At 34.3% G+C, this 12,312-nt stretch overlaps 1 protein-coding gene across 10 annotated transcripts in view; it reads right to left on the bottom strand.

The window, feature by feature from the left end:
• The window catches only part of DOP1A (DOP1 leucine zipper like protein A), a 107,035-nt gene that overhangs the window by 45,682 nt on the left and 49,041 nt on the right, over window positions 1-12,312 (bottom strand). For 8 of the 10 annotated variants that reach the window (XM_032858011.1, XM_032858015.1, XM_032858018.1 and 5 more), the window contains exons 6-11: window positions 11,687-11,785; window positions 5,469-5,568; window positions 4,612-4,721; window positions 3,584-3,692; window positions 2,248-2,368; window positions 588-707 (exon numbers count right to left, since the gene is read on the bottom strand). In XM_032858011.1, coding sequence (XP_032713902.1) covers window positions 588-707; window positions 2,248-2,368; window positions 3,584-3,692; window positions 4,612-4,721; window positions 5,469-5,568; window positions 11,687-11,785 — 659 coding nt within the window. The remainder of the gene's footprint in view (window positions 1-587; window positions 708-2,247; window positions 2,369-3,583; window positions 3,693-4,611; window positions 4,722-5,468; window positions 5,569-11,686; window positions 11,786-12,312) is intronic. The other 2 variants (XM_032858013.1, XM_032858016.1) reach the window with 1 other exon arrangement.

The following is a 12,312-nucleotide window of genomic DNA, read 5'->3' as shown; positions in this document are numbered from 1 at the left end:
TTACTTTTGACTACATGCTTCCAAGGCTTGAGAGGTTAATCTGGTTCTGAGAGGATTTGGTCTAGAATCCAGAGATTCCACTCAGGTTCACCAGTATTCTTGGGTTTTCAAACTTTTTAAACCTTATGCCCTAAGAGGTAGAGGGCATTTATCACTCAACAGTGACAAAATGGGCTGGTTCCAAGATTTTAAAAACACAAGAATGACCAAGGAATTTGTTATTAAAAGTGGGAATCATTTTTGTAAAAGGTGCTAAGGTAGCAGCCACAAATTTTGGTATTTTCTTTATAATGAAGAAAAACCAGATTATTACAGATTGGAGAGGGAAAAATCTATCATTTATGCTGGTAACTAAATAACTTGTTTTCTAAACTTTTCAATTCTAAGATTATACAATCAATAATTCTATGTTCTAGAGTGACATGACAGAGCCAGATTATGGTTATTAAATAATTAACAGTTGTCAGTAGCAGTAAAATATATATATATATATATAAATAAAAGGACATTCTTTTCATTAGACTGAACTTAAAAAAAATCGACTTTGGATGCTATTAAATTAAAACAAATAGAACAGTTTGACATACCTACAACATTCTTCAAACCAACGTGCAACATAATCCCACATATAATAAGGCTCAAAGGAATTAAAGAGAAGGTTGGCAGTTTTAATCAGCTCTGCTGTTTTCTTATTTTCCCTTAATTTACTAAAAAAGGAAAAGAGAAACAAAAACTAAGAAATATAAACTTTTTTTTTTTTTCAGAATTAAATTTGAGTGCAACGTTGTTAGGGTAGTACATATTCCTAGGTAGCTGCTAGAACACTTGCTTGTGAGAAAATGGCCACAAGTAATTTTTATACATTGACATTTTATCACTTTATGTGTAGTTACTATTCCAAATTCAGGTTTTCATAACTCAAATGTATGATCAAGATCAGAAATTAGCCTATAAGAAAAAATATCTGTGCTTTCAGCAAAAGAAGAGCAAGTTATTTTTGAACTTTGAGTGCCTGTTAATTTGGCATTACATTCTTTTGTTTCCCTTGAAAATCATTATTCTTAGCTGAAAAACAATACTGTAAATTGCTGATTATTGAAATTAAAAGATTACTGAAATTCCATCAGAGAAAAATAACTTTTTTCAAGTGGGGAACCTTTGGACTATAAAGCACCCACCGGTTACCTACCATCTCCTGCCAACCGTCCTAACAATTACAACAGTTGTTTTTATATATAGTGAGGTACTATCAATACAGCTAGCATATTATAGCATGAAAGACTAACTAAATACTCTATAGGGCAATACAGATTATCAGGCAGAATACAGAATGAAATCGACTACCAGGGTAGTCAATATTAACTTCTCAAACAAAAATTACAGGAATATTTATCAGAAATCAAAAACTGTCTAAAAATGCTTTAATATGTAAAACTGTGTTTTAGGAAAGCCCAGGTTATCTCCAAAGCCCACGAAGGAGATACAAATGGAATGCAAATTAAGTAAAAGAAACTATAGTCTTGAAACCTTTGTCATAATGATAGATGAGACTGGAAGACAGGCAGGCTGCTGAAAGTAGAGAAGAAATGAAAAAGTAAGACCATGTCAACATGAATCTACCACTGACTTGGAGAAAAGCATATACTAAAATTACATGACTTTCCCCAGGGATTAAAAAATACATATATTTATATATATATATACCTGTAAGAAGAAATAACCATAATTTGAAAAAAAAAAAAAACAAACTTGTTAAAAGAACAGCTGGTGCCCTTTGACTCATTTAACTCTATGGTCAATCTTTTTCTGAACTATAATTCGGTCGCCTGAGTGTGTCAAGTAACCAAGACGCACAACCCCATGCAAACAACCAGGCCTAGTACCAAGCAAGGTACAATTTTCATCCCCAAATGACATGTGGCAGTTAATCACTTCTGAGTTTGGAAAGTGTGAATAAATTGCCTGGAATCTATATCTTCACATTAATTGCTAAACTTCAGTATTCTAACCAGACAGATTGAGAACCAACCCTGGAATGTGGTGGTTCTACTGTGTTGTAGCCAGGCTGTAAAATGCCTGTTTGAAAGATCAGTGCAGTTCATTATGAGAGTTCACACTGCCAAATACAGTCATATTTAAAATCAGATGTAATCATTCAGAATAAAAATTTCATAGAGTAGTGTTTACTTCATGAATATTAATAAGTGAGAGCATCTTTATATCATGCTTAGGTTTCTGGTAATCCACCTGCTTAACTGAGTATGATCCTTGCTGAAGGGTGGCTCCATTTGAAGATCCAATTCTGCTTTGCACTGAGAATATAATGTTCTAAATACTTCAATTAGGACATCTTCCAGGATTACAGGTCCTAAAATTAATATACATATTAAGGACAATAATTAATTAGCATTGACAAATCAGGATTATTTACAAATTGGCCTGATCACAGGATACTTTAAAACTAGTATCTTGAAAAAAATTTTTTTTTTTTTCTGGAAGCTATACTGAACTTTGTATTTTGAGCTGAACAAATGCTTGCTTACCAATAGGCTGACATAACAAAAATTACAAAATCAAGGAAGTGTGTTTTGGCAGTTAATAGCAATATCTTTGGAAAAGTTACTTAACTTCTCTGAGCTCTGGTTTCTTCATCTAGAATGAAGATAATACCAAACTTACAGGGCTGTTACAGGATTGGGAAAAAATATTTGTAAGGTGAGGAGCATAGTTCCCAGAATATAGTGAGTATTCAATAAATACTTATATTAGTACTAATGTTATTTTAAATGATACAAAAATGCACAAGGCAAATTTTGCTACAACAGATGCTAATCTCCTTAAAAAAACTTCTGGACTTCATCTATTAACTCACGATAGCTAAAATAAATTCTCAAAGCCAACAATGCAACTCAAATTATTTTTATATTTAAAATTCTTCATTTATACTTTAAGAGTTAGTGAGAAGACATGAATATTTGCTAAAACACTTGCATGTAACTTAATAAAATTACATACTTTATTATTTCACTTCATTGTTTCTAATATTTTTGGTTTTTCTTAATTTCTCTCTCACGTGCCATAACTAACTTCCCAATAGAGCTGTCTAATATCTTGGAAATACACAAAGACAGGGAAAACACACAAAACAAGGGGGATTTGGGGAATCAAGCTGAGGGACAGAACCCAGATATGTTTGTCCAGTCCTTGAATCTTGTGAACTCTAAGACACAGTCATGACAAATCATAAATGCTTCAGTAACTTAATCAGGATTAAGAAGAACTTAGATAGTATCTTTAAGATGACTCCTCCATTACATATAGAGTACAAGGTAAAATATATATAGTATATATATAGTACATACATAGCATAAGATAAAATATGAGAACATATGGCTTGGATGTATACATCTGTATCTTCTTAATGTTCTACAGTAAATTTGAGGTAAGAAATTGTTGAGAACTTGTATTTGAAAGCCACCTCAAAATACAGAAATTTCTCTATGTAATGACTTTGTCTTATTTTTATTATGAAACACTATAAAACACCACACATGATCTTATGCCCTAGGACAGTATATATTACCTAGCTCAGGTTTGTCAAGTAAACTGATTAAAATACGAAAAGGTTTTAGATCCTGCATTAACGTGCTCTCTTCTCCAAATCCATTCACTTGTAAGATCCCCACCATTGCCTTTAAAAAAGAAAAAGTATATTAGTCATTTAAATAAACAGATGCAAAGACGTCTTCTTAAGAAATAATTTAAGTATGACCATAATGGAGATTTACATCTATTGCTTTTCTGAAGTTCTTTCTTTGAAGTTAGCTTTTTCCCCTGCCAAAGGCAGGGAAAAAAGTTAATATTCAATTGTCTTGAGGGAAAAAAAGAGTGCTTACATTTTCTCTAGAAAAAAAGTGGAAAAGTTAAATAAAAAATCTAAAAAAATAAATTTATGAGTTATTTTGACTTTTCGCCTAAAAGATTAAAAAGTTTCTATTTAATATCATCATCAACAGGCCCCAAAGTATGCCACAGTACCATGACAGTGTCTGCTACTATGCTATTGTCTTCCCACTGGTAACTCAAAAAACTGTATTCTTATAACTTCACTCATTTAAAAATGCTTCAAATACCATGTATTTTCTGTTTGTTATAAGTTATCTTGAATATCTCATAATTAAAGTAAAAATAATATAAAATAAAACTATGGCTCATTTTAAGCTTTCCATTACAATAGTAGTTTTACCACATTTAGATTCCTCTTGCAACCCAAATTTCCATGAGACTTCAGAGGAAAAATAACACAGGTCCTAGCTCATTTTTGGAAGAGCTCCAATTCATAGGGCAGACAGGTGAGAAGATGAAACTATGTATTAATAAAGTCATGAGAACAAAGTTAAGAAAAAATTTCTGAATTTACAGAGTCTATTTTAAGATTACTTACTCATTTTATTGTAATCATTTGCTCGTTACAGTCATTCTTAGGATATTTGTGAGTCTTGTCTCCACCCCTCAATGATGAACTAATTCAGGCAGGACCTTTTCTTAGACTTGCTGAGTAACTCCACTGATCAGGGGGTAACCAAAAAATAAAGTGAAAGCATTCATTACCTGGACCAACAATTCTTTTGAAAAGGTAGTGAAATAGTAAGTGGCATGTTCTTCAGGATTACTGTGTCTTGTGCTTCTGGGTCCTATGATAGCACCGTTGTTATCAAAACCTCCATGGAAACAAATAGCACAAAAAATTAAAATGGAATTCTCAAAACTGTTGTTCATTAAATACCAAAACAGCAAATATCTCAAAAACAGCACCAAACACTTACCAATTAGTAGCCCAATCAATGTCAGCAAGAGAGATCATTTTAGATAGTTTAATAAAGGGAAATCAATTCAATACATAAGTATCATAGTATTCTTCTAGCATTATCCTCTATTTTTTTTTCAATCTTATGAAGAGTGAAATAACTGAAGGTTCAGAAAATCCAAGAAAAATTACATTGTAGCTTTTCACTCTGGGCAGTAAGGAGTTGTGAAGACAGGCCAAACACTCACAGAAAGTATGGAAGAACAAAAAACTTACTGCTTGAGTGCGAGACAGGTAAGGAACCATGTGCAGGGTAATAGTAATTGTTCTGATTCCTCTGATGACTTCAAAGTCTTGGAAATTATGTTATTATTTCAGTTATTAATTTATCTTTCTTTGTCTACATACTCACAGTATAACAGCCTCAATTTATAAGAGAAAAATCTTGTCAAAGGAAACATGACTTATGGTTTAAAATAGCCTCTATTGTTTAGATGATTTTGAAATTTCTTCATATAATACACTATTTATCTTTTTATTGTCTATTTAGGCAGACTACGAATTTCTTCATTTAGGACATACACACAACTTGATAATACTTATGTATGGCAAATTTCCCTCTGTCTTTCCTCAGCTAAGACCATACACATCAAACACATACCAAGAAGCCATGCATAAAGTCTCCGGTTCAGGGACATATCCCTCCTCAGTACTACGTGAAGGGCTGCTGACAAGATCCTGATCATATCTGGTCGAGTGGCCTGAAAAAATTAGAAATGTGGTTGTACTTAATCACATACAAAAATACATTCCTTTCTTACCCTTTAAAACAATCCCACCTTGCAATATACTCAGAATGTTAGGGCTTAGGAGGTAGTTTCATATAGGACTGATCTGACTGTTCAAACACAGGAATGATTACTTCCATTTTACAGATCAGGAAAAATTACTGATTTTTTACAGATCAGTAAGAAAAGGTAGCACAGCTATTTAGTTGCATAATTCAATTATTTTAATCTCCAGTTTAAAGTTCTTTGTCCTATCCAACAGTAGCAAGATCTGACATAAAACAATCAAACAGAAATGGAGCAAAATGGAACAGATTCAAGAAAATCATAGTCTTTCACATTCATATTGGTCAACTGCTGGTAATTACGTTAGAAGCGCACTATCTTCATCAATTTCAAGTCTTTCATTTCCTAACCTTTTAAACATTTTTATGTTGTAGTCTTTCAAACATATAGAAAAATAAAGAAAACAATATAATGAATGCTTTTATACCCACATCCACCTTTAACGCATCTTATTTTTTAAATTTTACTCCAGATCTTCTGAAGAGAAAATTCATTTTTTTCTTTTCCTAACAGCCTTAATTAGATGTTCAAAACATGATTTCCTAATAAAGGTCTGGTTTTAGCTAAAAGAGGTGAAGTTAAAAGAAAAATAAAAGGAGGGCAGCTAATTAAAAAGCTATTAATTTTAAGAATATTATTAGATAATCACTTTAGAATAGAATCTTGGAATCTGAAGATTAGAAGGTAATGTGGAAATCAACTAGTCTAAAAATCACTCTAGAATAAAAAACCAGAGCCTCACAGGGCTTGAGTACTTAACCAAATTCAAATACCTGGTTAGTGACTCACCTGAATAGAGAATGGACTTTTTTTTTTTTTTTTTGAGAACAGACTTATTAATCATTGACTTGTCAACTTTTCAGTACTATGCTCCTTGACAGTAGTGGAAAAGGATTCATCTACCTTATTTGTTTTAAAGGAATCTTAGAAATTTAACTGAGATGTTACAGAACACAGATCATCAATAGCTGAAAAACTGGTCACTCATCTGAATTTTATTAATCTAAGCAGTTCTAAGCAAAGTGTGGTTCCTGAACTTCTGGGGATTTCTAAAACTCTTATAGGAGGTCCACAAGGTAAAAACTATATTCCTAACAATTCCACGATGCTATCTGCCTTCTGAGATGTGTTGACATTTGCTGTGATCAAGGAATACTGGGTAAACCTGCAAGCACCTGAGCAGAAGAAATACAGCAGTGGCATCTACTGTACTTGGAGGCAGGGGATTTTTTACTCTCATGTACTTACAGTAAAATTAAAAACAAAGGGAAAAAAGTCAGTTTCACTTAGGAATGTTGTAAATGAAGCAGAAAAAAGTTTATTTTGTTAAATACTAGCCCCTGCACAGAAGTCTTTTAATATTGTGGAATGAAATGGGGAGTAAACACAAAACACTTTGACATTACATGACGGATATCTTGAGGAAGAGCACCTGTGTGACTGTTTGAATTGTGAGGTGTATTACCCATTTTTGTACCACTTTTACCTGAAAGAGGGACTGATGATACAAACTACAATTATTCAGGCTTGACATGGTAGGTATTTTCTCAAAAATAAAGTGAGACTGTCAGTTCAAGAAAAACAATTAATATTCATCATTACAGATAATAAATTTTGAGCTTCATTTTTCATCTAATTTCCAAGAGAAAATTAGAAGTGTTTCCAATATTTTATTTTTAAGTAATTTTTATTTTTAAGTAATCTCTACACCTAACATGGGGCTCAAACTTAACCCCAAGATCAAGAGTCACATGCTCTACCAACTGAGGCAGCGAGGTACCCCAAGAAAATTAGAATTTTAGAAAATCTGTATTTGGCTTGAAATAGTACATACTGAATTAAATTAAATCGGCTTGAAAGCTTCCCAATACCTAAAAAACTTTGCCCATGAGATTGGTGGTAGTAGTAAGCAATGTGATAGTCTGTTATTGTGTTAATCTCTGGAAGATTTGCATAATTCACTGAAGTAGCATTTCCAAATAACCAAATATGATGTTACAAAAGCATGTCTGGGGGCGCCTGGGTGGCTCAGTTGGTCGAGTGACTAACTCCTGACCTCAGCTAAGCTCTTGATCTCAGGGTCCTGAGTTCAAGCCCCACCCCATGCCCAGCAAAGAAACAAAACCTTATTTGGGTAAAAGATGTATTCAAAGTACAAGACAGATCAGCAGATTTTCATGAAACACAATATGGAAAGTACATTGATTTGGTTTCAGATTCCATATTGCAATAATTTTCTTAGAAGTACAGCTTACTGAGTTTTGGTGTAGTATAGAAGAATATGCTGTTTTAACAACAACAAGAGACTGCTGAAACATTCCTCTTTTCCAATTATGTATCAGTGAGAGCAGATTTTTTTCCATATATTTCAACCGAAAGAAAAAAAATCATGACTGATCGCAGAAGCAGATTCTGCTCTGTACTATTAGACCAGACAGTAATCTGTGGAAAAATAAAACAGTGCTACTCTCTCTATTCACCAGTTTTTTTAATGTGTTGGCAGAGTGACTTTATAAAATGTTATCTAGACAAACATGATAACTTCGTTACTGTTTTCCTTATTTCTATTTATTTATTTTTAAGATTTCACCTATTAACTTGAAAAAGAGAGCACAGAGGGAGAAGCAGACTCCCCGCTGAGCAAACAGCCCAACTTGGGACTGATGCCCAGGACCCCAAAATCATGACCTGAGCTGAAGGTAGATGCTCAACTGACTGAGTCACCTGTTACCTGTTGTATTTAAGTGAATTAGTAAATATTTAAAAATCTCTCAGTTTTAATTTCTAATGATATAAACAGATATAACCTACATCGGCAAAAGAATTTTTTTAGGATCCTCAATATTCTTTTTCAAGACTTATTTATTTTACAGAGAGAGCGAGCCAGCAGGCACACACGTGCAAGCAAGCATATGAGCAGGGGAAGGAACAGACGAAGAAGAGGGAGAGAATCCTCAAGCAGATTCCCCATTCAGTGGGGAGCCCAAAGTGGGGCTTCATCCCAGGACCTTGAGACCCTGAGATCACTCCTTGAGCCAAAATCAAGAGTCGGACACTTAACCAACTGAGCCACCAGGTGCCCCAAGATCATCAATTTTACTTATTTATTTGAGAGGTAGAAAGTGAGAGAGAGCATATGAGCAGGGGGAAGTTGGACATGAGGCGTGATTCCAGGACTCTGAGATCATGTCTTGAGCCAAAGGCAGATGTTTCACCAGCTGAGTCACCCAGGCACCCCAGGATCCTCAATATTTTTTAAAGAGTGTAATAGGGTTCTAAAACTAAAGCAGTTGAGAACTGCTGATCTAACATCAGATATGAAGATTACAGATATTTTCACAAAATCCTGAAAAGTACCAATGTTTTGGGGTGCCTGAGTAGTTCAGTTGGTCAAGCATTGGACTCTCTCTTTTTTCTTTCTTTCTTTTTTTTTTTTTTTTTTTTTTTCCAAGCGCTGGACTCTTGATTTTGGCTCAGGTCACAATCTTAAGGTTGTGGGATCAAGCCCCCTGTCTGGCTCCATGCTCAGCAGGGAGTCTCCTTCTCTCCCTCTCCCTTCCCCTCTGCACATGTGCTTGCTCTCCCTCTCTCAATCTCAAATAAATTAAAAAAAATTTTTTTCTTAAAAAATACTAATGTCTCCCAATCATATTTTGAAAACAAAAACAAAACTTCTCTTTAAAAAAAAAAATTATTTATTTTAGAGAATGTGAGTGAGTGGGGATAGGGCAGGGGCAGAGAGAGAGGAAGAGAAGCAGACTCCCCGCTGAGTGTGGAGATTGATACAGGCTGCATCTCAGGACCCTGATATCATGACCTGAGCTGAAATTAAGAGTCAGTTGCTTAACTGAATGAGCCACCCATGCACCTTCCCCTCTCCCAAAATACTCTTAAGAAAGTAAGAAGTCACTTCTTGATTACTGTTGACATTACCACACATTTCTAATATGGAATTATTATTAGAGATTGGGCCAACTTTCCATGAAATAAGTAGAGAGATTCAGGAACCCATTAACTGCTGAAGCTATTAACAGCAATCACTTTTGGGACAATGTAATGAAGGCTCTCTTAAGTTACGATTACAATCAATATTTGCTTAAAATTTATTATGTATAAAAGATATGGAAAGAGGAAATGTGGGGAACAAAGATGATTTGTCTTCATCCCTATTCTCAGTAACCTAAAAATCCAGTAGAGTAATAGGGGGAAGATGTAACTGGGTCTGGGTAGGGTATCTATTTAAAAAAAAAAAAAATTAAACAGTTACTGGTTTTATTATACAAATTATAAAAGATAAGGCTTAAGAAAATCTTCTTGGCTGGTATATTAAAAAAATACCGAAGGAAATTCTGCTAAACAAAAGGTTGAGAAACACTGGTCTAATGAGATTACAAACTAAATTCTTCCGAATTTAAGTCTACCATGACTTAATCCCCTCAGATCTTGCTGAGTCACCTATCAGTATACTGAAGGACTAATAATGCTGAATGCTTAGAAGGGAAGAAAACAATGGGAAAACTTAAGAGTAAAGGTCAATACATTTTTTTTCAATAAAGACCCAGGTAATAAATATTTTAGGTTTTTAAGCCATATACATTACTTTAGCATATTCTTCTTTGCTTTCTTTTATGAATCTTTAGTCGAACTCGGGACGCCTGGGTGGCTCAGTTGGTTAAGCGGCTGCCTTCGGCTCAGGTCATGATCCCAGCGTCCTGGGATCGAGTCCCACATCGGGCTCCTTGCACAGCAGGGAGCCTGCTTCTCCCTCTGCCTCTGCCTGACATTCTATCCGCCTGTGCTCACTCTTGCTCTCTCTGTCTGACAAATAAATAAAATCTTAAAAAAAAAAAAAAGAAAAAAAGAAAAGTAGAACTCATTACTACCTGATGAGCTTTTTGCAACACCCTTGTACTGATAAATTTAGACTATGCTGATGTCCCAGCAGGTGTTCCTGAAAAGCCAGAGATAGAACAAAAGCCTCTGGTTTAAGGGTGGAAAATCTCAAAAACAGCAAAGCAGACAGTTTATGTTCCAATTAGGGACAATAGACAATGAAGTGTGAAATTCTTCAATTATTAATAATTCAATTCCAAAGTGAATAAAGTAATAAAGAAAAGTGTGAGCATGACAGTTAATGAAAATTCACTAGTTATCTACTAACCATAGTTCTTACAAAACCCCCAAATAATAGTCCTTTCGGCTAATGACTTTTTAGAAATAAACATCCTTTTCCAAGGTAGAAATTTTCCATCTTATTACTTTTGTTCTTCCATTCTGAATGTTCACTTATTGGTGTTCTACATAACTCATCAAAGTTTCGAACTCAAAAAGAATTCAGACTACCTTTTTAAAAATGAAGACATTGAGGGGTGCCTGGGTGGCTCTGTGGGTTAAAAATGAAGACATTGATTACATTTGCACCAATGAAACACTTCACTCATGATTTGTTAACTGTTCTCATTTGTAATAAAAGTACTAGAGAATGTCACAGTGACTGAATATTTGGCTTTTGAACAGCCAACTCTGCTAAGAGTTTGACATACATCACCAAATCGCCAAACCAAGAAAAGGTAAGTTACATCAGTACAGACGTAACAGCTGAGCAGAAGGCCTGGGTCTCAGAGTCCTGCCTCACTCAGAGCTAGCAATGATTATCTCTTGTTTCTTACAGGTTAGAACTCTTTTTAAAGGTATGAAATAATCTATTTCAATTTCCATGTTCTTATGCAAATCAATAAAGATCCCCCCACCCCCCCAAATTTCCACAAATTCTACTCCTTAAAAAAGGAACTGTTGGGGGCACCTGGTTCAGTTGGTTAAGTGTTCATCTCTTGATATCACTTTGGGTCTTGATCTTAGAGTTACGAGTTCAAGCTCTGCATGTATTGTATGTAGTATGTATTGCACTTACCCATTCATAAAACAAAAGAATTCAACTTAAATCCAACTTAAAAAATAACTACACATCCGGAAACTATGATTTTCCAAAGAATTCCTTATATTAATATCATTATTAATGTTTTACCTGACTCATGTGGAATGGAAAACAGAAGAGTATGAGGTCCAGCGTGCTTCTCTGTACAAGTACACTTGAGTCCTGCACTGAAGTACTTACTGCTTCTACCTGAAATAAGAGAGCCTTTAGTATCTATTGCCTGTTACACTGGGAAAGATTTACCATGCAAGTGGAACATTTCATTTTCTCCAACCTTCTCAGTTTCTTATCACTATTTAAATGTAATTACAGTATTTGGAATAGGTAAATATATTACGATGGTTTAAAAAAATTAAGGTATACAAGAGTATATACAGCAAAAAGTTCTCTCCCACACTTGTCTCCCAACCACTCAATTTCCTTTTTTGCATGCAACCAGTATAACCAGTGAATATTCCCTACGAATGTAAGTAAATAAAAACACACATGCATATATCCCAAATTTTGCCTTTTTCTTTTAATAACAGATCTTGGAGATCTTTTCTTAACACTATATACAGAGCTTCATTTTTTTTTTTTTATCGCTAAAGAAATACTCTATTTCATAGATGAATTCTAATTTTTTAAAAAATATTTTATTTATTTATTTGACAGACAGAGATCACAAGTAGGCAGAGAGGCAGACAGAGAGAGAGGAGGAAGTAGGCTCCCTGCTG

The sequence above is a fragment of the Lontra canadensis genome, unplaced genomic scaffold, assembly GCF_010015895.1.
Source record: "Lontra canadensis isolate GAN:19392208 unplaced genomic scaffold, GSC_riverotter_1.0 scaffold14, whole genome shotgun sequence".
In the NCBI taxonomy this organism is placed as follows: domain Eukaryota; kingdom Metazoa; phylum Chordata; class Mammalia; order Carnivora; family Mustelidae; genus Lontra; species Lontra canadensis.
The sequence above is the reverse complement of the archived record's forward strand: the minus strand, read 5'-3'. Positions and strand labels throughout refer to the sequence as shown.